This window comes from Gigantopelta aegis, chromosome 10 (genome assembly GCF_016097555.1).
Source record: "Gigantopelta aegis isolate Gae_Host chromosome 10, Gae_host_genome, whole genome shotgun sequence".
In the NCBI taxonomy this organism is placed as follows: domain Eukaryota; kingdom Metazoa; phylum Mollusca; class Gastropoda; order Neomphalida; family Peltospiridae; genus Gigantopelta; species Gigantopelta aegis.
In genome coordinates this window covers 38,148,572-38,171,029 of record NC_054708.1, presented here as the reverse complement: position 1 = coordinate 38,171,029, position 22,458 = coordinate 38,148,572, and the positions used below count along the sequence as shown (strand labels likewise).

Genomic DNA, 22,458 nt, shown 5'->3' with positions numbered 1-22,458 from the left:
TCTAACTTCCATCTAGAATGATGAAACACTTCTTTTGAATATTTTTTCCTGCCTATCCATATTATCTTTGAATTTGAATAATTTAGCTCCAGACCAGATATTTTTGCAATGAAATCCAGTGTAGTAAGTGTATTGTACATGGAATCTGGAGATCCATCTAAGATAAAGGTAGTGTCGTCGGCATATTGAGAAATCAGGAATTCTTCTCCATCAATATTTATACCCTTAATGTCTTTATTATCACGTATTAAAATTGCAAGTGTTTCCGCGCATAAATGTTTTTATCCAGTTTTTAATAGAAGTCTTAAAATTAAAAATATCTAAAACTTTTTGAATGAAAGACCATGCTAGAGAATCAAAAGCTTTTTCAAAGTCTACTAATAGTAGTTGACCTGGTGTATTTTGTGTTTCGATGTATTGCATAATGTCATATATTAAACGTATATTTTCGCCTATGTATCTTCCTTTTATAGATCCAGTTTGATCTTTTTCAATAATTTTATCTTTAATGCTTTTTATCATGTTTGCAATACAGCCTGATGCTATTTTATAGGTGCAGTTTAAAAGTGTTATCGGTCTCCAATTTTTAAGAAATTGCTTAGATTTATTTGGTTTTGAAATACATGTTATAATACCTAACTTTTGCACATTAGAGATTTCGTGGATACTGTAGCTGAAATTAATAGATCTGACTATAAAATATCCTAAGTCTATCCAAAAATGTTTTAAAAACTCAGCTGAGAAACCATCTGAACCCGGACTTTTGTCATGTTTCATACTTTATAGATAAAATAAAATTTCTGAATATGTTAATTCTTCTTCTAATTTATTTTCTTCGTGCTATGATAATTTATCAAATTTGTATTCCTTAATTTTCTCTGCTGTTTGGAATAAAGTTTTTCATAAAACAATTTGGTTTCTTTCAATATTTCTTTTTGATCTGTAATAACTTTTCCATGTTCTTGTTCTATTTTTGAAATTAATTTATTATAAAAGTTCCTAGATTCATTGTTACAAAAATACTTTTTTGGCTTTTCTCCCTCTTCCACCCATTGAGCTCGAGATCTAATGAAATGTCCCTTTAGTCTTTCTTTTCTAATGTCCATCTTTTTATTTTATTTTCTTCTATTTCACTGAAATTTAATGCTAGATTTTCTTCTAATGTTTTTATGTCTTCACAAAGTTTTGTTTCAGTGTAATTTTTTCCCCCTTTTCTTGGCTGCTGAATAAGATATTGATCATTAATAGTAAATTGAATTGTATCATTAGGGATTGTGTTATTTTCTCTACATTGTATAAAGGGACGGCATATTGGAGTTTTATATTTTCTATAATTGGTTTTACGGTATTAACACAATTTGTATCGTGTAGCAGAGAATTGTTAAATTTCCATAAACCTGTACCTTTTATATTATTTTGTTTTAGACTTAAAATTACTCCGGTATGGTCAGACCTATAACTATTCTCAATTGTTACCTTTTCTACCTGTACCATTAAATTATTGGAAATAAGATAAAAATCTAACCTAGCTTTGTTTGAGCGGGTATTTTTTCTCCATGTGTGTATATCCTTGCGGAGCACTCAGTCAAGGTTTGGAGTCGGTATCTGGATTAAAAATCCCATACCTCGACTGGGATCCGAACCCAGTACCTACCAGCCTGTTGACCGATGGCCTAACTACGACGCCACCGAGGCCGGTTGTTCAATAACAAAGTCATCGATGCATTTCAGTAAATCTTTAAACAAGGTGGAGTTATCATCATTAGGTCCATATATATTTATAAGTGTTATCTTCTTACCCTCAATGGTCATATCTACAGCTATATAATTTCCCGAATCATCTGTTTTTGTTTTGTTTATAATAAATTCAAAATTGTTATTTATCATGATAGCTACACCTCTGCAGTTATTACAGTAAGAATTAAATAAGCATGTATAACCCCACTGTGCTTGTATGTATGGTTCAAGTTCCTTAGTAAAATGTGTATCCTGCAAACAATAAATATTAAGATGTTTCTGTTTCAAATAATTCAACATATCTTTTCTTTTTTTAGAACCTCCAAGTCCCTGGCAATTTAGAGTCATAATTTATAATGTAGTCACTGTAAATTACTTGTAATATTATAATATTTATGCACTAAGTGAATGTTCAAGTCTACATTTATACTCCAAATGTATATTTCCCCTATGATTTCTTTGCTTATAAAAATGCCAAATGTTTTGTACCTTAATTGACTCCAGGTTTACATGTTGTGTGGCTAGTATGTGTTTCATCTAGGTTAATCATTGTGTCTACTAAACCTTTTTTTAATCACCGAGGCAGTTGAAAGTGTTTCTTCAACACGTGCAATTTCTTCTTCATCTTCCCGTCCGCCATTTTGAACTTCGTTATTTTGTAATCCGCTGTTTTCTAAATTTAACTAGTGTTATTACTCTGTACTAAGGTTAGTATTAGTAGTGCTAAATACTGATTAACTAACTTTTGATATAGCCATGTATTTCACTATAGTTTATTAAATTAAAACTAATATTTCTATATATCCCACACGTAAACAATGGATCAGGCTACCGATTTTGACAAAGCCATTATGAACTTAAGCAGGACTATCGTTAGGCACTTAAATACTTCTGCTCAGAGCATCCCCGGGGGAGCGGCAATAAGCCGGTCGATTGACAATAACATGGCGTGGGACTATAACGATATTAAACATTCCTCCACGCGGTATCCCCCCATTAGTCATACCCTTATTTGTCATACACAGGTCAAGGTTTGGTGCACACTTAATCATCTGCCCGTTACCCAGATAAAAATGGTATGATCCCACATTGTTGTATATTGTATGACTAATGAAAGAAAGGCTTATAATTATTTATTCATTTTATTGATAAAAAAAATGAAAATGTCAATATTGTATCCAGAGAACAAAACACGTTTATGCAGTTTACACGTATTGTCTCTTGATCACTTAAGCAAGTTTCAGTAGAAAGCCGACAGCATCTAAGAACTGAAGTGGCGTCTTGACTCTCTGCTGCAATTGATCATTGAGTCTAACTGGTCTGTTTTCCATCTCTCTGTACACACGCTTGCGGGATGGAGGAGCGGCGCCGAAGTCAATCTGGGAAATCTTGGCTCTGTCTGCAAACTCGATCTTCTTAATAATGTCCACAAAACGATAGATGTTCGGTTGGTAGTGGGGCATTGCTTTGTTGAGACGGTTGTGGAATCCTTCCAGATTGTTGTTGGTGCGTGGCCCATTGGTCTCATGGTGGTTCCAGAGCGGCAGGGGGAAGCGAGCATCATAATCAATCCAGTTGACGATCATGTAGTCATTGAACTCTTGGGCACGAGGAACATTTGGTGTCGAGTCCATGGCTTCAATCCACGCGTCCTGAACTTCGTTTAGTGGTAGTAGAGCTAATCTGGCAGCCCTGCGGATCCACTGTTGGACGGGAGGATCTTCCTTGTACTGCACTGCAAGTCCCAGGTTCTGCACCTTCCTCCACAATGCCTGACAGTAATGGAAGTAACAACCCTTGACCTCGGCGTTAGGAAATTCCCTCACAACAGGACGAATGGCAGCCAACTCAACGTCTGTCTGGACTGTAGCAGGGTCAAGAGTTAGGTTGAGTCGTATCTGAACTGTGGTCTTGAGTTGACTGAACAGTCTGCAGTAGGTGGCTATTTGTCTGTCGGGCAGCAAGACATATACAAGTGCGTATGTGGTTGACCCGCTCCTGGCATGAAGAATGTAGACATGATCCCAGAGATCAGGACATGAAGAAAAGGTGCCGTCCATATAGATTGTGTCGGCCGACTGCAAAGCACGAAGCTGTTGATCAGTGAAGAAGATCAGTATCTTATCTGCATCACCGCCAGCGGTCAAGAGGAAAGGGCGGCCATCAGCAGTCTCTGTCCATACTCCATTAAGGTCCACATCGGATCTTGTCAGGGGAAGTGCAGGGATCTGCTTCCGTCGATGTCTGTACAGTGCACTGCTCATGCTGGGGAATGCTGGCAATACTCAGACTTGACCTGGGTCGTGTTTGACTATCTCTTCATTGTAAACAGCACTCAACGTTGTTGTTTCTTCTCTGGCCCGCTTTCGCATAGAAGACTGCGACAATAAATACTCCACTCTCCGAAGTCCAGCCATGGTGCAAGTATGGAATGGAATGGAAACTGGGTTTAACGTGCCCCTATCCACAGAGGTTCAGGTACGCCCACTTCGGATTTAGCCTCTGACTTCGCCAGTGACCAACTCCGGAGCGGGGGGGGGGGGGGGGGGGGGGGGGGGGGGGGGGGAATTGAGTTTGAAGTGGGCAGGTTTTGGAAAAAAGCCATTTAGTGCGGTCAAACGCAAGCGCGGACCGAATAGCAGACACTTCGCAAACTTGAAGTATCACCGAGTGGGAGCCGTGCTCTGATTGGCTAAGTTTCGATTCCTCGGTGAAGCCTGACAAATACCTAAGTCTACAAAGAGTAACTGCATCCAAAAACATGTCTGGACTCTAAAATTTAACCCAAAATAGTTGAGACTGCTCGGCCGAAAAGTTTTAAAGATGATTTTTGAGCAATTGATCGGGCGCCAAAATAAAATGCGTTAGACTATTTGTAAAAAAATAAACATAAGAATTTTGAACTCGATCGAAACATTTAAAGTCTAACTAGCCCAAAAAGGAGGTTGATACCTGTCCTAGTAAAGGTTGGCGTCTAGGGGGATCCGATGTACCCGGTGATCTCAAGCTGCGGGAGGAACTGCCGGTAGTCGGAGTCTGCTAAAGCCTTGGTGATGGTACGGTAATGAGACCCCGCGACGGTTTTCAGAACGCGATGTAATGTCGGGTTGTCCATCTCCAATAGTAGCAGTCCTTGGCTGAATATTCCGCTCCGGCAGATGGTGACGCAAACTGCGTTGTGTCCCTCCCGCATCTTGAGTCATGTACTACGAACTCCCCCTCGTCTGGATTGTCTGGCAAAGGTTGGTATGCTAGGGCCTTGGGTCTGCTGATGAGTTGGCGTTCGTCTCGGATGTTGTTTTTAACCAGTTGTTGGTAACGCTGGGGGAGCCGGCTGGCCTGCAGTGACCACTGCTCCACTGGTTTTTCGTCTGGTTCCGGCGGTTGAGAGGGGCGGCTCGGCTTGGCTGGTATGGCACTCGGGGGAGTGGTCGCCTTCCTCTTGACAACAGCCACCTTCCGGGCCTGCGCCTCAACGGGTGTCGCCGGTTTAATCGGCGACATGTCCGGAAGCGCTTGCGAAGGATTTGGTGCAGGTGGCTGGTTGTACGGTGTGACGCAGATCTCTGGGTCGAACTCCGTCTCCGGCTCTTCCGTTGGCAGAGAAGCTGGAACATCCGGGGCCGGAACCTCTTCTGTTTTTGTCTTCTTGCTCGGGTGAGCGGTGTTCGGCGGTCGAACAGAAGGAGTCGCCGCCGGCGGTTTAGCCACCGGTTTACTACTTGACTGCTTTCCTAATTGTATTACTATTGACCATATGACTAATGGGGGTATGACTAATGGGAAGTAACCCTCCACGCCATCCAAGCCTAGTGGTAAAGAGCTCGCTCGATGCGCAGTCGGTCTAAGATCGATCCACGTCGGTTGGCCAATTGGGCTATTTCTCGTTCCAGCCAGTGCACCAGAAGGAAGGAAATGTTTTATTTAACGACGCACTCAACACATTTTATTTATGGTTATATGGCGTCGGACATATGGTTAAGGACCACACAGATATTGAGAGAGGAAACCCGCTGTCGGCTACTCTTTTTGATTAGCAGCAAGGGATCTTTTATATGCACCATCCCACAGACAGGATAACACATACCACGGCCTTTGATATACCAGTCGTGGTGCACTGGCTGGAATGAGAAATAGCCCAATGGGCCCACCGACGGGGATCGATCCCAGACCGACCGCGCATCAAGCGAACGCTTTACCACTGGGCTACGTCCGGCCCCACCAGTGCACCACGACTGGTATATCAAAGGCCGTGGTATGTACTACCCTGTCTGTGGGATGGTGCATGTAAACGATCCCTCCAGAGTTTTCAACTATTAAAGAAACCCGGAAAAGGAAAGCAAACGCGGCGGTTCGGTCGACAGAGAAAGAGGAGGTGGACGAGGCTGAGTTTTTTTTCAACTATCCCTACCAGTAATAAATTTGATGCTCTCGCTGATCAGTACCTCCCCCCCCCCCCCCCCCCCGCTCTAACCCCGTCCAAAATAAAATCAAAAGTTTGAAAACTGCAAATGAATCTAAAATTCCAGTGTTGAGAAGGGTGATGTTTGGCAATCTGGACCCCACTGCCTACGGTTTAGTGTATCTTCAACACACCGTCGCCAACTTGCAAAAGACGTCTCTTGTTGATATCGAAAACACTGTCTTTTTTTCACTCTCGGCTACTCAACGGCCAAACAATCACCAGAGCACCGACGGATACCCCCTTTGATTTCATTGGGCCGTCCCTGCGTATTAGACCGTTCCCCAGGAGCATCGACGAAATCACTGTAACACTGAACCAATCGAAGGGGAGGTGTCTGCGGGTACCGACCCTAGTTCCACCGTTAGCGATACGGTGAACGCTGAGACAGGCCCGTAGGAACTGGGGGGGGGGGGGGGTGCTCCCCCACTTGTGAGCCTTTTTTTTCTTTTTTTACATAATAATGTTTGTCATTGTAACCAAAATCTGATATAGAGTTTGTAACCGATCCGTCAGTGCCCAAACCCCCCCCCCCCCCCCCCCCCCCCCCTCCCAAAGTCGTTCCTACGGGCCTGCGAGAACACTCGCAGACAGATCGCCGAAACTAGTAGGCAGATTCATTCCGACTTAGTTCAGCTTGTCAAATTTCTCTTCGTGAGATTCGTGATGTTATTGTTTCTGATTCTGAAAGCGCTGTGTTTTTTAATGCTTGCGACAGCATTGATTTTTCTATAATCTCTCGGACTTCTGAATCGGCCCGGTCGGCTCCACTTGAGATAATGCATCTCTACGACCAGTGGAGGTCGCAGAAAATGTATTTGTCAAGTAAAGATTTTGTTAATAAGCCCAGTCCTGATCTACCAAAATTAGAATGGTCCTAAACCCAAACGTCAGGTGAGACTGAAATCGACTACCGATGTTATGGACCTCTGCTATGGACCATGAAGAGTTTCCCGCCCTGGGAACTGAGGGTGCGCAACCTCAGGGTCAGAACCACGGGAGTGATGACCCATTTTACAAACAAGTTAATCCATCTAGGGAGGGGGGAATATTCCCAGTGATCAGTCAAATATCCCTTTCCAACCAGTTCATAAGAATAGAATGGGGGGGGGGGGGGGCGAATCTGGGCAGGTAGAACCCCCACTCAATCTAATTAAAATTAGCTCCACTATTACATGTGGATCTAAAGACAGCCAGTTGGAGCTCATGTCCACCAATCAAAACCTTGCTTGCAGAATCTTGCCAGTGATTTAAAAATAATTTGAAAACATTCCGAATTATCCTGAGGGTATGTTTCGTGTGAATTACGAATGCCTTAAAACATGTTTTATTTTATAAAATAAATAATTTGTAATGCAAAACTGAAGACTGATTTAGGTTTTTTTTATTTTATAAATAAATAAATAATTTCTAATGTAAAATTGAAGACTGATAACCCACCCCGTACGTATTGGTATGGTTCGCTGTAATGCGGCCACTAAAATAGACTCGCCCGATATTTTTAGAATTTGTATGCTCCCAAATAACGTTATAAAAGGCGAAGTGTGATTGGTCAATATTTAAATTATTATTTACAGACGAAATGTTACCTGGACATTGGGGACTACGCAGTGTTGTTAGTTTTAAATCACTGGCATGATTCTGCAAGTAAGGTTTTGATTGGTGGACATGAGCTCCAACTGGCTGTCTTTAGATCCGCATGTAATAGTGGAGCTAATTTTAATTAGATTGAACCCCCACTCAGAAGAATTATTAAAATAACCTGATAGGGCACATGGGGTCCGACCTCACAGGTAAGATAAGGAGGGACAACCGGGACCTTTCTATAGCCAACATTACTGTTTGAAAAATTGCTTTCTCGGTCTTCTTTTGGCCCAGTCCACGCTGACTGACATTCTCTTGCTTGATGGAGTGGGACACAAAATGTTGCACTTTGATTAAAAAAAACAAAAAAAAACAACAACCCACAAACAAACCCCAATAAGTGTACAAAATGTCCGAGGTGGGGGCACAATGTAAACAGGTTCAGGTCCACCAGGAGGGACCCCACCTGTTTTAGATGTGTGGGAGCCACCCGAAGAGATCTTCAGGTAATCCCTGCACACGACCCTTTTCCTGTGACAACTGTGAGCAGTCACAGTGCACCCATGGCAAAGAGTGTAGTGCTTACTTAAAGGCAGTTGAGATCTTAGAAAGTAGGACAACAATCTGATTAAAATTCATGTATAATTAACAATTTAAACGTGCTGAGTAAAATTTCATGTATAAATAACAATTTAAACGTGCATTGTCTGGAATATTTTTATTATTTAAGCATTTAGAACAGAAAATCCCATTACGTTTGGTGCATATAAGACGCCGCACTCCGAATTGGTTTCACTAAACAGGCTTCACCGAGGAATCGAAATTCAGCCAATCAGAACACGGCTCCCACTCGGTGTTACTTCAAGTTTGCGAAGTGTCTGCTATTTGGTCCGCGCTCGCGTGACTTTACTAAATGGCTTTTTTCCAAATTCCGCCCACCTCAAACTTACCCCCCCCCCCCCCCCCCCCCCTGCTCCGGAGTTAGTCACTGGCGAAGTCAGAGGCTAAATCCGTGGTGGGCGTGCCTGAACCTTCGTGGATAGGGGCACGTTAATAGAGTTTCCCGTTCCCGTTCCACTACACTGGCTTTTCTAAGTTAAAAATAAACCCACTATTTTGAAAGTGGGACACTTTTGCCGGGCTCCCTCTGGGCTAAAAATAGTACGGTTCGGCTATTGTTGCATTACAAAAACCGAGCGAATTCTAGCAGCCAATTCCTAGCAGCCAATTACGCTAGCAGCCTATTTCAGCAGACCCTCATGGCGACGTTCTAAACACCGGACTCCTAGGAAGTGGCTGCTAGAATCCGCTCGGTATTACAAAATGGCGAGAATTGTTCTAACTGGCTAGTAAGCATTTGACGATATGCGTTAATGACGACAACTCGCAAGTGAATTAAAAGTGCAGTTATGCTTGTATTTGAACTTAGAACTTGATTATATACGGACCGGCCTCGGTGGCGTCATGGCAGGCCATCGGTCTACAGGCTGGTAGGTACTGGGTTCGGATCCCAGTCGAGGCATGGGATTTTTAATCCAGATACCGACTCCAAACCCTGAGTGAGTGCTCCGCAAGGCTCAATGGGTAGGTGTAAACCACTTGCACCGACCAGTGATCCATAACTGGTTCAACAAAGGCCATGGTTTGTGCTATCCTGCCTGTGGGAAGCGGAAATAAAAGATCCCTTGCTGCTAATCGGAAGAGTAGCCCATGCAGTGGCGACAGCGGGTTTCCTCTCAAAATCTGTGTGGTCCTTAAACATATGTCTGACGCCATATAACCGTAAATAAAATGTGTTGAGTGCGTCGTTAAATAAAACACTTCTTTTTTTCTTTCTTGATTATATACGATTGAAACAAGACATTGCAGCTTTAAATATTGACCAATTACACTTCGCCTTTCATACGTTATTCGGGAGCATACAAATTCTAAAAATATCGGGCGAGACTATTTATGCAATAGGCGAACTTGTTGGTCTATTTCAACATTGAAAAAACGGGGAAAAGTGCAGTAATAAACTCTAGATTGTATACGACGCCGCCCCCAACCCAGCCTGAGTCGAGGAAACCAGAGTTAAAACTGCCTGATGGAAGCGCTTACGAGCTACACACCATCAAATCTACAGCCGGCAAGACGGGGTTGGTACTAACTCAGCGCCGAGAAGGAGTCTACCGACAAGCGGTCCTGGTTAGAGAGATGGATAGCCACACCATCCACAGGATCGTCAAGGCCCTTTTCGGCAACGACTACCGGAGTGTCATAACCATCCTCGCCGACCAGAGATGGAAGCACTTCATCCCCGCCTTTGCCGGTTCTCCGCTCATCGGTTCGCCGTAGGCCAACCTCCAACGGCCTTAACGAGGCCACTTACGTGGACATATAGATTGGACTTTAAACATTAGACCTTCGTTCAAAATTTTATGTCGAAATTACTGTAAAAAAAAATAAAAATAAAAATAGTCCGATCCTCTCTTCTTTCTCTTATTTATTTTTAGACTGTCCTTCTAAAATGCTCCAAATTATATAAATATTCGGCCGAGCAGTCAATTCCATTTATGTTTGGCTTGTAGTTTTTTTTTTTTTTTTTTTTTTAAATTCTATTCACTATTCTATTCAAAATTCTGCCCATTTTCAACACTACCCCCCCCCCCCCCCCCACACACACACACATCCCGAGTCGGAGGTCGGACTCGGGATGGGCCTGTTCGAAACCCTAGTGGTATATGGGTACGTTAAACTAGTTATCATCATCATCATCATCATCATCATCATCATCATCAAATCACTGGCATGGTTTTGTAAGTAAGGTTTTGGTTGGTCGAATGAAAGGTCAGCTGGACATGAGCTTCAACGGGCTGCTGTTAGATCCACATGTAATAGTGGAGCTAATTTTAATTAGATTGGAAGGACAACTACCGGGGGGGGGGGGGGCTGCACCTGCTGCACCTGCACCTACCCCCTCCTCTGGCAGGGGCTTCACTAGCTATACGGGAATAAAACAGCACAAGTTGTAATAGAGCTGTCAGTCCCAACTACCAAATAACAGCGTTGGATTTGACAAGACTAATTACAGAACGATCTCCAAATCCACAAATCAAAAATACTCTTTGTCTTCTATTAGAGAGGCTTCCGAGTTGGCCTGTGGGACATTGAACAATCATTAAGGCTTTAACATCATGTGTGATTCTACCTACAACAGAAACATCTCGTACTATAGAGAAAAATGTTTAATTTTATTGGATGACTCTGTTGCTGATACTCGTACTTATACACTAGTGTTGATTAAATAACATAGAGACTTATAATTTAACTAGCATAGCTTCACATTTCCATAACAGGAGATAGGCCTGACAATAAAAAGTGTAAATATAATATATAATAAAAAATAAAAAATAATGTTAAAATTAAAAATGGTCTTACTGTTCTACAATGGAATGCCAAGGGTCTACGCTCCATGGGTCATGGAGCTGAACTTGTTAATTTCATTAACCAACCTAATAATAATATTGATATTATCTGTGTGCAAGAGACCTGGATTCGAAATTATACTTTTAAACCAAAAAAAAAGAAGAAAAAAAAGAAGGAAAAGACTATATACTGAATTTAAAATACCAGGTGATACAGACCTCTTCTTTATACATCCAGAGGAGGTATTGCTACCTATGTTAAGAATGGCATTCCTCATTCATTTATTCCAAACATTAATATTCACACTAACAGAATCACTAGGAGTATCAATACATGGCACAAAGAAAATATAAATGTTTTAAATTTTTACATACATCCGGGTGCCACAGTTAGACAAATTACATTGGAAAATTATTTTAAAATAATTGGTAAATTTAATGATAATTTAATTATCACGGGAGATTTTAGTAGTAAAAATATACTTTGTGGGTCTAATTCTACAAATACACAAGTGACCGTAATAGAAGCATTGATGGATAAGCTAGATTTAGCACGTCTCAACGATGACACTGAGACTTTTCATTCTGAAATAAATCATGCATGGACATGTCTTGTCACGACCCTAGTGTCACAAGCCATGGCGGCTAAATGTATGTGAGGTATCCTTAATGACTTGGGTAGCGATCATATGCCTATCATTACTAATTATAATTTACACATGCCCCTTTGTATCGTTTTTATATCCTACCTAGACCAAGCCGTCCCTAGAATAGTGCCTTTTAAAGTTCTAATTTACAAGTGCTTACAAGTGCCCCTTTGTCCCGTCTTTTTTTTTAATTTCTGATAATTGGCAAGAACATATTAATTATAAAAATAAATAAAGCCAATTGGCACACGTTTAGAGACTTGTGTGATAAATTTTACCATGTGCAGATTAGAAATAAAAATATTGATAAATTTAGTGATAATTTAATGAATGCTGTTATTAAAATTGCAAATTTAACCGTCCCCATTTCAAATAATAAAGCAAAATCTAATTCTGTACCTTGTTGGACTGATGAACTTACAAATTTAAAAATACAGAGAAATAAATTAAGAAATAAAGTTTAAAAGATAACAATTGTGAAAATATCAAACAATTTAAAGAAAGTAAATATAAATTGTCTTCAGAAGTATTAAAAGCCAAAAAGTCTCATGGGAACAGTTGTTCTTTTTCGATTGATAGTAAATGTTCTATTAAAGACGCATGGTCAAAAATTAAAAGAATCCAGGGGAAACCAAATACACACAATAATATTTTAAGAAATAGTAAGATTTATTTAACTAATTAACAAAAGGCTAATGCGCTGGGACAAACATTTAAAAATAACTCAGCAACTACTAATTATTCTAAAGTTTTTTTTAATTAAAAAATTAAAAATGGAAAAAGAAGATAAAATTCCCCTGGATTCTAAATCCCCAAAGGGGGATACTGTCTATAATGTACCATTTAAACTCCAGGATTTGTTCAATGCTTTTTCTAATCGTAAAGGGACTGGACCGGGTCCAGATATATTTAGTTGTTTTTTTTGTTGTAAATATACCAATAGTTACCCTTGGGCTATTACTGGAGCTTTTAAATTTAATTTGGAAACAAGGTTACATGCCCCTTGCTTGGGTAAGGACCTTTCCAATCCTACTAATTATAGACCTATATCCCTAACTTCCAGTGTGTGCAGCACTCTCAGTGTACACTGACGGTGCGCCACATTTTGGTGGAATTTAAGTATTTGAAAGAAACTCAGAAAGATATATATTTGGACAGAGAAATGTGATGGAATCATTTCGATTCCATCCAGAATTTGTTTTACAATTTTTACGTGATGCTGACTTTTATTCTAAATTTTAATTGTATCTGTCTGTAATATTTGTATTTTGTGCACATTTCTTTACACTGTGTTTTAATTTAACTGTTGAATTTTTATATTGATGTTAATAATCACTTTGACTTTATTTATTTGCATTACCATAGTTTGACACCCAATAGCCGATGTATTTTTCGTGCTGGGGTGTCGTTAAACATTCATTCATTCATTCGTTCCAGTGTGTGCAAGACAATGGAAACTATGGTTAACAATCGCCTTATCCACTTTTGGGAAAGTAATAATTTATTGAGTCAATTCTAAAGTTGTTTTAGGAAACACCACTCTACCACTGACCACCTTCTTCATTTACAAACCGAAATTAAAGATGCCTTTTGGAAGAAACACATGGTGGCGGGGTGTTTGTTGATATCGAAAAGGCTTAGGACATTGTCTGGCGCCACGGGTTATTTATTAGCTAAAATGTATAATATGGGAGTAAAAGGTCAGGACCCATATTCACAAAATATCGTAAGTCTAGTTTTACACGTAAACGTAAATCTACGACTGAAGAGCTATTCACGAAACAACGAAAACGTAAGTTACGTGTAAAGTTGGACGTAAATATAAGAGTGCCTCAGGTTGCAACTAACGCTGCTCGTAAGTTGTGTACATATAATAAATCAAGCACGATCGCCGTTATTTACTATTATTTACGGAAACTAGCAGTATTTCCAATAAATGAAGCAGTTTGCGATGGCGAACGCCCACGGATTTAATATATTTTTGTTCGTGATCGAACGAATGTTTTCGACTCGGCCAATTTCTCCTGAGTTATCTTTTCCTTTTTAAGAAATGTCCTCAAGTTCGTACCAAAACGCGAATACCCACCAATACCAAAATGCCATGGTTCACTGTTCGCAATGTTATTGTTAGCAGACGACAAACAAAATTGCGTTTTGCGCATTTGTTATTTACCCTGTAGCCATCGTTTCTAATGTGTTTTTATTAATTACTCCAGTGAGAGTGTTAAATCGTAGATTTACGTCCAACTAAGTTACGTTTACATTTACGACCATCTTTGAGAATAAGGTGCTTCTTGCACGTAAACGTAAATCTACGGCAGACGTAAGTGCTAGTCGTAGACGTAAATTTACACTTTTTTGTGAATATGGGTCCAGATGTTTAATTTAGTTGATTGTTTTATACACAATAGAACTTTTTCAGTTAACCTCTATGTTTTTTCTTTTCCCATATTAGATTTTTAAAAAAGAAATTACCCCAGCGGTCACTCATAACAGGGAAAATATTTTCCATATTTTCTCAGTGAGAAATATTCTGCATCGGTCTAACGAACAATACTATTGGACAATTTGACACATACAAACCAATGACCTTGTCGGTATTCATTATGACGTCATCACGATTTGGCAAACACACAAAATGGCGTCATGTAGTTTAAAGAGTTTGCGTTTACGGCTCTCAGTTTTTTGTGTTAAATTTATAACAAAATGTCATTTTAATGCAATTCCTTAAAGATTTTGTAGCACAATAAAGAGAACTTTTGTTTTCGAAAATTATTTATGAACGTGATTAAATTACAAAGTTATAGTAATTCTCAGAACAAAAAAAGAAGTGTTTTATTTAACGACGCACTCAACACATTTTATTTACGGTTATATGGCGTCAGACATATGGTTCAGGACCACACAGATTTTGAGAAGAAACCCGCTGTCGCCACTACATGGGCTACTCTTCCGATAGGCAGCAAGGGATCTTTTATTTGCGCTTCCCACAGGCAGGATAGTACAAACCATGGCCTTTGTTGAACCAGTTATGGATCACTGGTCGGTGCAAGTGGTTTACACCTACCCATTGAGCCTTGCGGAGCACTCACTCAGGGTTTGGAGTCAGTATCTGGATTAAAAATCCCATGCCTCGACTGGGATCCGAACCCAGTACCTACCAGCCTGTAGACCGACGGCCTGCCACGACGCCACCGAGGCCGGTTAATTCTCAGAACAGTGCGTAAAGTGGTTTACATCGTTTCTATACAGGTTGGCCTTCATGCATATGCGGCGAAAATAAAGACTTTTAGAGAAAAAATAAATAGAATAACAAATTCGGTACCAGTCATTATCAAATTTATGTCCCTCGTGAAATAATTTTCATTTGTCACTCGCTAAAGCTCGTGGAAATTAAAAATTATTTCACTCGGGACACAAATTTGATAATAACTGGTAACTCGTTTATTATCATCTATGAAATCTCCCAGGGATCAGTTATTGCATCCTTTATTTAGTATTTTTTAAAACGACTTGATCAAGGCTTTCACTGATTCAGACATATCAAATAGATCAAAATTAAGTATCGGACTCTTTGCAGACGACCGGCCTCGGTGGCGTCGTGACAGGCCATCGGTCTACAGGCTGGTAGGTACTGGGTTCGGATCCCAGTCGAGGCATGGGATTTTTAATCCAGATACCGACTCCAAACCCTGAGTGAGTGTTCAACAAAGGCCATGGTTTGTGCTATCCTGCCTGTGGGAAGCGCAAATAAAAGATCCCTTGCTGCCAATCGGAAGAGTAGCCCATGTAATGGCGACAGCGGGTTTCCTCTCAAAATCTGTGTGGTCCTTAACCATATGTCTGACGCCATATAACCGTAAATAAAATGTGTTGAGTGCGTCGTTAAATAAAACATTTCTTTCTTTCTTTCTTTCTTTGCAGACGATAGAGCTTTTTTTGAGAATTGGTAAATTGGTAAATATTTTGGAGAATTGGTAAATCATTGAAACATATTCATGTTAACTGCAAATATTAAAACTTTTATTAAGATGCCCTTTTAACAAGCCAATGTGCCCTTTTTTCATGGTCCCCAGTGAGCGACAGCGATCTGCAGTAACAACGCTATCTGCAGTAACTACATTTAGCGTTGCTGTTGCTGCCGCTAGGATTCGACATCTGTAGTAACTGAAAAAGGGACTTCGAACCGCCATCTGTTGTTTGCCGCTATCTGTTGTACAGGTGTATGTGGGACATCAAACCGCCATGTGTTGTAAGGATCATTAGGTATTAACATAATTGAGGAATGTAAGGTACCTACAGTACTATTACGTTTCAGGCTTTAACAACTCTGTGGGGAAATGTCAGATTGCTACAGGTATGTGCCCAGGTTAGCCTGTTTGAACCTTAGGTGGACATAATCACAAAAATAGCGTTCAAATAAGCAATACAATTTTTATAAGAACACTGATTTTCCCGCATCTGAATCGGATGAGGATATGATATCTTGTCCAAAACTGATTAGATTGAAAGAAAAATCGCTGCTACTTTTATTACCATGTTAACCTTTATAAATTATATACTTCCACACATACAGGACAGCTCATACCACAGTAGTTGAAAAACATGCACTAGTCATGAAGAACCAGTCCGAATAGTTGGCTTACATATACTTACCACTAAATATAGTGGTGCACTCATTCTGGGTTAGATTACGTGTATTGGGAAATAAAATCCATATCTGACAACATGAAACCCGATAGGCACGTTTGACCGACACTTGACGTACACCGGTTATTTCATTTGGTTGATGGTAAACCTTCACCGATTGAATATACGCACGGTATCTCATTCATTTCAACTTTATTTTCGTGCTTATATCCAATGAATGTTCACGCACGCTATCATGGACACAGTGGTTAGTGTTAGTTTTTTTTAGTAAGAGTGCTAATACAGTGGCGGATCAAAAAAATCCATTTGGGGGTGGGGGGGTGGGGGTGGGAGAGGGGGGGGGCAATGTCATGAGACCGAAAACATTGTTTTATTTGCATCTTTGACTGGAGGGGTAGGACTTCTAGGTGTGTGACATCGGTCATGCATAAGGCCAGACCTTTTTATTAGTTGTTCTTTTGTTTCTCCAATGAATTTTTTAAAAACAATATATAATAAAATTATAACTGTCGCAAAATTTAGGGGGGTGGGGGGGGGGGGGGGGGGGGGCGGCCCCTGGTGCCCTCCTTAGATCCGCCTCTGTAGTAAGAGAGCAGGTAGGTGTAATGGCCTTACATCTGCCTATTGAGTCCTTAAACGCTCGCTCTGGGTGAGAGCCGGTATCGGGATGTGTACCTACTAATGAGTTGGTTATGCGCACGATACATAGGCTGGTACTGCTGACGTAATGGTTAAGCTGTTAGTACACACGATAAATAGGCTGGTACTGCTGACGTAATGGTTAAGCTGTTAGTACACACGATATACATAGGCTGGTACTGCTGACGTAATGGTTAAGCTGTTAGTACACACGATATACATAGGCTGGTACTGCTGACGTAATGGTTAAGCTGTTAGTACGCACGATATACATAGGCTGGTACTGCTGACGTAATGGTTAAGCTGTTAGTACGCACGATATACATAGGCTGGTACTGCTGACGTAATGGTTAAGCTGTTAGTACGCACGATATACATAGGCTGGTACTGCTGACGTAATGGTTAAGCTGTTAGTACACACGATATACATAGGCTGGTACTGCTGACGTAATGGTTAAGCTGTTAGTACACACGATATACATAGGCTGGTACTGCTGACGTAATGGTTAAGCTGTTAGTACACACGATATACATAGGCTGGTACTGCTGACGTAATGGTTAAGCTGTTAGTACACACGATATACATAGGCTGGTACTGCTGACGTAATGGTTAAGCTGTTAGTACGCACGATATACATAGGCTGGTACTGCTGACGTAATGGTTAAGCTGTTAGTACGCACGATACATAGGCTGGTACTGCTGACGTAATGGTTAAGCTGTTAATACGCACGATACATAGGCTGGTACTGCTGACGTAATGGTTAAGCTGTTAGTACGCACGATACATAGGCTGGTACTGCTGACGTAATGGTTAAGCTGTTAGTACACACGATACATAGGCTGGTACTGCTGACGTAATGGTTAAGCTGTTAGTACACACGATACATAGGCTGGTACTGCTGACGTAATGGTTAAGCTGTTAGTACACACGATACATAGGCTGGTACTGCTGACGTAATGGTTAAGCTGTTAGTACACACGATACATAGGCTGGTACTGCTGACGTAATGGTTAAGCTGTTAGTACACACGATACATAGGCTGGTACTGCTGACGTAATGGTTAAGCTGTTAGTACACACGATATATAGGCTGGTACTGCTGATGTAATGGTTAAGCTGTTAGTTTTATGGATGGCAGGTACTCGGTTGATGGGGATCATGGGGTTATTTTTTCACGAAACCAGTGCCACGTAATTATTGCACTGGTCCCTAACAAACATGTACATATGCAAACGCTTGTAGACAAGGGTAACCCTTCTGACTTGATCGTAGTTTTGTTCTGTATAATTTTACGTAGTACTTATTTAACATATAATATACTCTGTCAAAAAAGAAACGCATAGGTGATAGGGAAAGAAGAAAACTGTTAGATTTTACAGAATATAGTTTTTTTTGTGTACAATGTTGCTGAATGACCATATTTGTTAATGTTTCTGGAATGGGACAGCATGCGCAAATGCACCCTAAAACAAATTTAACGCACGTTACGGCAAGCTGTACGACAATTGCAGGAAATCGGCGTGAAATGGTCAGATTTTGGTGAATGCACGTTAAACTCGGGGAAAAGATTGGGGTAGTGATGGGTATTTAAAGCTACAATGCTCGCAATGATGCCTCATTTCCATTTTGACGTAGATGAGTTACAAGATGTCAAGACTAAACCTGCCGAATCGAAACATTGCAATAGGCCGCCTCCAGTTAGGTGAATCGCAGTCAGCAGTTGCACGCCACATGAACGTCCATCAGAGCACCATTTCACGTCTCTGGGACAGGTACCAGCAGTTTCAATCATCTGAAGACCGGCCCAGAAGTAGAAGTCCTCGCATAACAACTGCAGTACAAGATCGCGTCACCGAACTGCCACAGCAACAAACACTGCTGGACGCATACTTGGTTTGAGAAGGGTGTCTGCACTAACCATTCGGAACCGACTTCGAGAAGCTGGTTTACGGGCTAGGAGACCGTATGTTGGCCCCGTCCTGCGACGTCAACATCGACATTTACGTGTTCGCTGGTGTACGAATGGACAGGGGTGGAACTTGGGAAACTGGCGGCGAGTATGGTTCAGCGACGAGTCACGTTTCCTTCTACAGCGACGTGATGGACGACAATGTATTTACGGACGCCGCAATTAACGTTTTGCAAACAACTGCGTCGCCCAAGTTGACACATTCGGTGGAGGGAGTGACATGATGTGGGGAGCCATCTTGTACACCGGCAGAAGTGAACTTGTGTTCGTACAAGGCAACCTGACAGCTGTACGCTACCGCGATAAAATTCTTTGCCGTTACATGCTTCCCATTTTGGATCGACAGAGAGAAATCTTTCAGCAGGACAATGCTAGGCCGCATACGGCACGTGTAACAATGGATTTCCTACAGAATGAGAACATTAATGTGCTGCCATGGCCATCAAAATCGCCAGATCTCAACCCCATTGAACATCTATGGGACGAACTGGACGCCTTCGTGCGACGCTGTTTGGTGACGAAAACGCCTCCACTGCCGTCAGTCCATAGTAAAAACATTGTCACATACTCATGTCAAATTTGACTGTGATACGATAATAAATAACGAAATTATGCCACTTAAAGAGATAATTCCATGAATTTCTTTTTTGAAAGAGTATATATAAAAATGTTTTTTTTTGCATCTGATAACCAGTGACTGAACCAACCATTAAAAAAAAAAAAAAAAAAAAAAACCCAACGAATTTAAAAAAAAAAGTTTGTTTTGTTTAACGACACCACTTGAGCACATTGATTTATTAATCATCAACTATTGGATGTCAAACATTTGGTAATTTTGACATATAGTCTTAGAGACGAAACCCGCTATATGTTTCCATTAGTAGTAAGGGATCTTTTATATCCACAGACAGGATAGCATATACCATTGTATTTGATATACCAGTCGTGGTGAACTAGGTGATAAATAACTCGATGGGTCCCTTGTTTTATTTAACCATATAAGACACGTATATGAATATTAAAATGTTAACAAAGATCAATTAAATCACAACTCAGTAGCATGTTTTGCAGTTTCTAATACCGCCAGTAGACTCTTACAATATAGTACCAGCCAGGTCTAGTTTCATCTTTATGCAGTTGTAACCAGGCCAAATACCAGTTTCTCTGGTTTACTATTTTTTGCCAGACCACTATTTCTGACAGCTCGTCGTGTCAGTAAATTAACTGAAACGGAATACAAATGTTTTATCTGCGATTCCAAATTTGGCCTGAAATACACTGTAGCTTACTAATTTGCAAAACAATATTAGACATTTGTCTACTTAACAGGCGAGTTTTTGCAAAGTAACACAATCAAGAAATTTAGCTACATGTATATGCAATACAATTTCAATTGGCATGCTGTCGAATGACACACTGTTGGTGTTTCCAGGAATCAACTCATCTGCGAGATCCTGGTACTCTGGTTCTGCTTTGTCACCTAACTCCGATTCAAGTTTCTGTTGTGACGGATCATCTTCTGTCATTGCCATTTGATCTTCATCGAATTCTGCTTCAATCGATTCAAATGACTGCTACATAATGGTGATCTGGTATGTTACCAAGATACAGTGTCGTTGATGACTGGGTTGTGGTGGAAATCGTTTTATCATAAAGTCTACCGTTTGAAGAAATAACTTGGATGTCTGTGGCATACATTTGTGCCGCTGTTTGTAATACTAAGTGGTCCCCGTACCTTTGGACATTGCATATATGTAACTTTCCCATTCTTCAACAAATGGTTCGAAAGTACACCGTTGTAATCTCATTTCAGACACAATGTCTGTTCTGATAGATGTAGCAGAACGGAAAATGTCAATATTTTGTAGCAGAAATGACAATGCACTAAACATACAATTTCCATCAAGGGGAGTATTAAAAATTATGTTTATGTTAGCATCTGATCTAACGAAAGGTTTTTTTACGATGTGAATACGTCATTCCCTTTAATACACTGTACTTCATATTTCCCCCTCCCTTTCTTTATGCTGATGCCCGTGCCTTTGCATACATCTACTTGGGATTTACCTATTTTATTCCTGAACCATACCCTGTCTCCTGTAGAATAACGTTTTGTTTGCTTACTGGATCGCTGTATGGTGTTTTGATGCCATTGTTTGGTGGCATCCCTTGCGATCTTGCGAACTCGTTTCCCCACTTTTCAGTACGTATCTGCCAAAATATACATCACTTGGTGATTGGTTGCCTAATGGTCGTCTTGGACAATCATTTAGAGCTGATTGATATTTATCTAGATTTTCAAGCCAGTTAACTAGTGATTTTGCCCTGAACTCATCAAATCTTTCTGCGGATAGCCCTATGAACATTCTCAACTTTACCCTGTGACTGTGGATGATATGGGCGTGACCTGATTTGCTTTATTTTGTGTTTAATGCAAAATGCTTCGACTGCACCCTTAAATTCTGTCCCATTATCACTTTGAATGATCTCGGGATACCGAAATACATTATATATTCATTTCAGACTTTTGGCTACATCCAAACTATGTTTTGTTGGTAGAGGTACTAATCAAACAAACTTACTAAAACATCAATTATTGTTAGACAGTATCTGTATTCCTTCCCCTCGTGCATCGTGGCATGTTGTTTTCCAACATCCATACGATCTATCTGGTATTTTTCATTCACCCTGTTAGCTAAAATGGGTGTAGCAATATTTTTGTCCTTAAATTGTATATTTAACTGTTGGTGCGATGAGTCTTCGTTTAAAATCTTTTGAATATACCTTTCAGATATAGCAGATATCTTGTTCCTTAAAGAGCTATAGATCTGTCTAGCGCCAGAGCCTTTCAGTCGAGTGTGCTCTTTCTTAATAACCTTTCTTATTTTTGACTTCAGGACTACAACCTTGCCATGAGAAAAATAGAACATCGTCTTTAACAGTTAGATGATTTCGATGCCTGTAGTATCGAGAGAGGAAATGCGTTACCGACAGAGTATGGCTCCTCTTTCTTAACCTGTTTAAAAATGTATATTAGGAGAAACAAAAGAGTATTATTTAACGACGCATTCAGCAGCTTTTTATTACGGTTATATGGCGTCAGATCAATGGTTAAGGACCACAAAGATAATAAAAGAGGAAACACGCTGCCGCCACTACTTCTACCGAAAAGTAGCAAGGGATATTTTACACACCACGGCCTTTGGTATGTACCAGTCATGGGATACTGGTGAGAACGGGAAACGTTCAACGGGAGCCAGATTCACCGAGGAAAAGAAAGAAAGAAATGTTTTATTTAACGACGCACAACACATTTTATTTACGGTTATATGGCGTCAGACATATGTTTAAGGACCACACAG

At 40.5% G+C, this 22,458-nt stretch overlaps 2 protein-coding genes across 2 annotated transcripts; both read right to left on the bottom strand.

Annotated features, from left to right (window-relative positions):
• Nucleotides 1-2,966: 2,966 nt before the first annotated feature.
• Nucleotides 2,967-4,001, bottom strand: LOC121383615. Its single transcript, XM_041513705.1, has one exon. The coding sequence runs from the start codon at nt 3,999-4,001 to the stop codon at nt 2,967-2,969; it is 1,035 nt and encodes a 344-aa protein (XP_041369639.1).
• An 820-nt stretch (nt 4,002-4,821) lies between these two features.
• LOC121383614 (predicted GPI-anchored protein 58) lies at nt 4,822-20,628 on the bottom strand. Its single transcript, XM_041513704.1, has 2 exons — nt 20,514-20,628; nt 4,822-5,471 (listed from the first exon to the last, which is right to left on the bottom strand). The coding sequence occupies exons 1-2, from the start codon at nt 20,626-20,628 to the stop codon at nt 4,822-4,824; spliced, it is 765 nt and encodes a 254-aa protein (XP_041369638.1).
• Nucleotides 20,629-22,458: the final 1,830 nt, after the last annotated feature.

Excerpts from the sequence above, each read along its gene's own strand:
- LOC121383615 (XM_041513705.1), bottom strand. The coding sequence starts at position 4,001 with ATGAGCAGTGCACTGTACAGACATCGACGGAAGCAGATCCCTGCACTT.
- LOC121383614 (XM_041513704.1), bottom strand. The coding sequence starts at position 20,628 with ATGGCAATGACAGAAGATGATCCGTCACAACAGAAACTTGAATCGGAG. Across the intron at positions 5,472-20,513 it reads GATTCCTGGAAACACCAACA|GAAAGCAGTCAAGTAGTAAA; the intron begins GTGTGTCATTCG and ends TAATACAATTAG.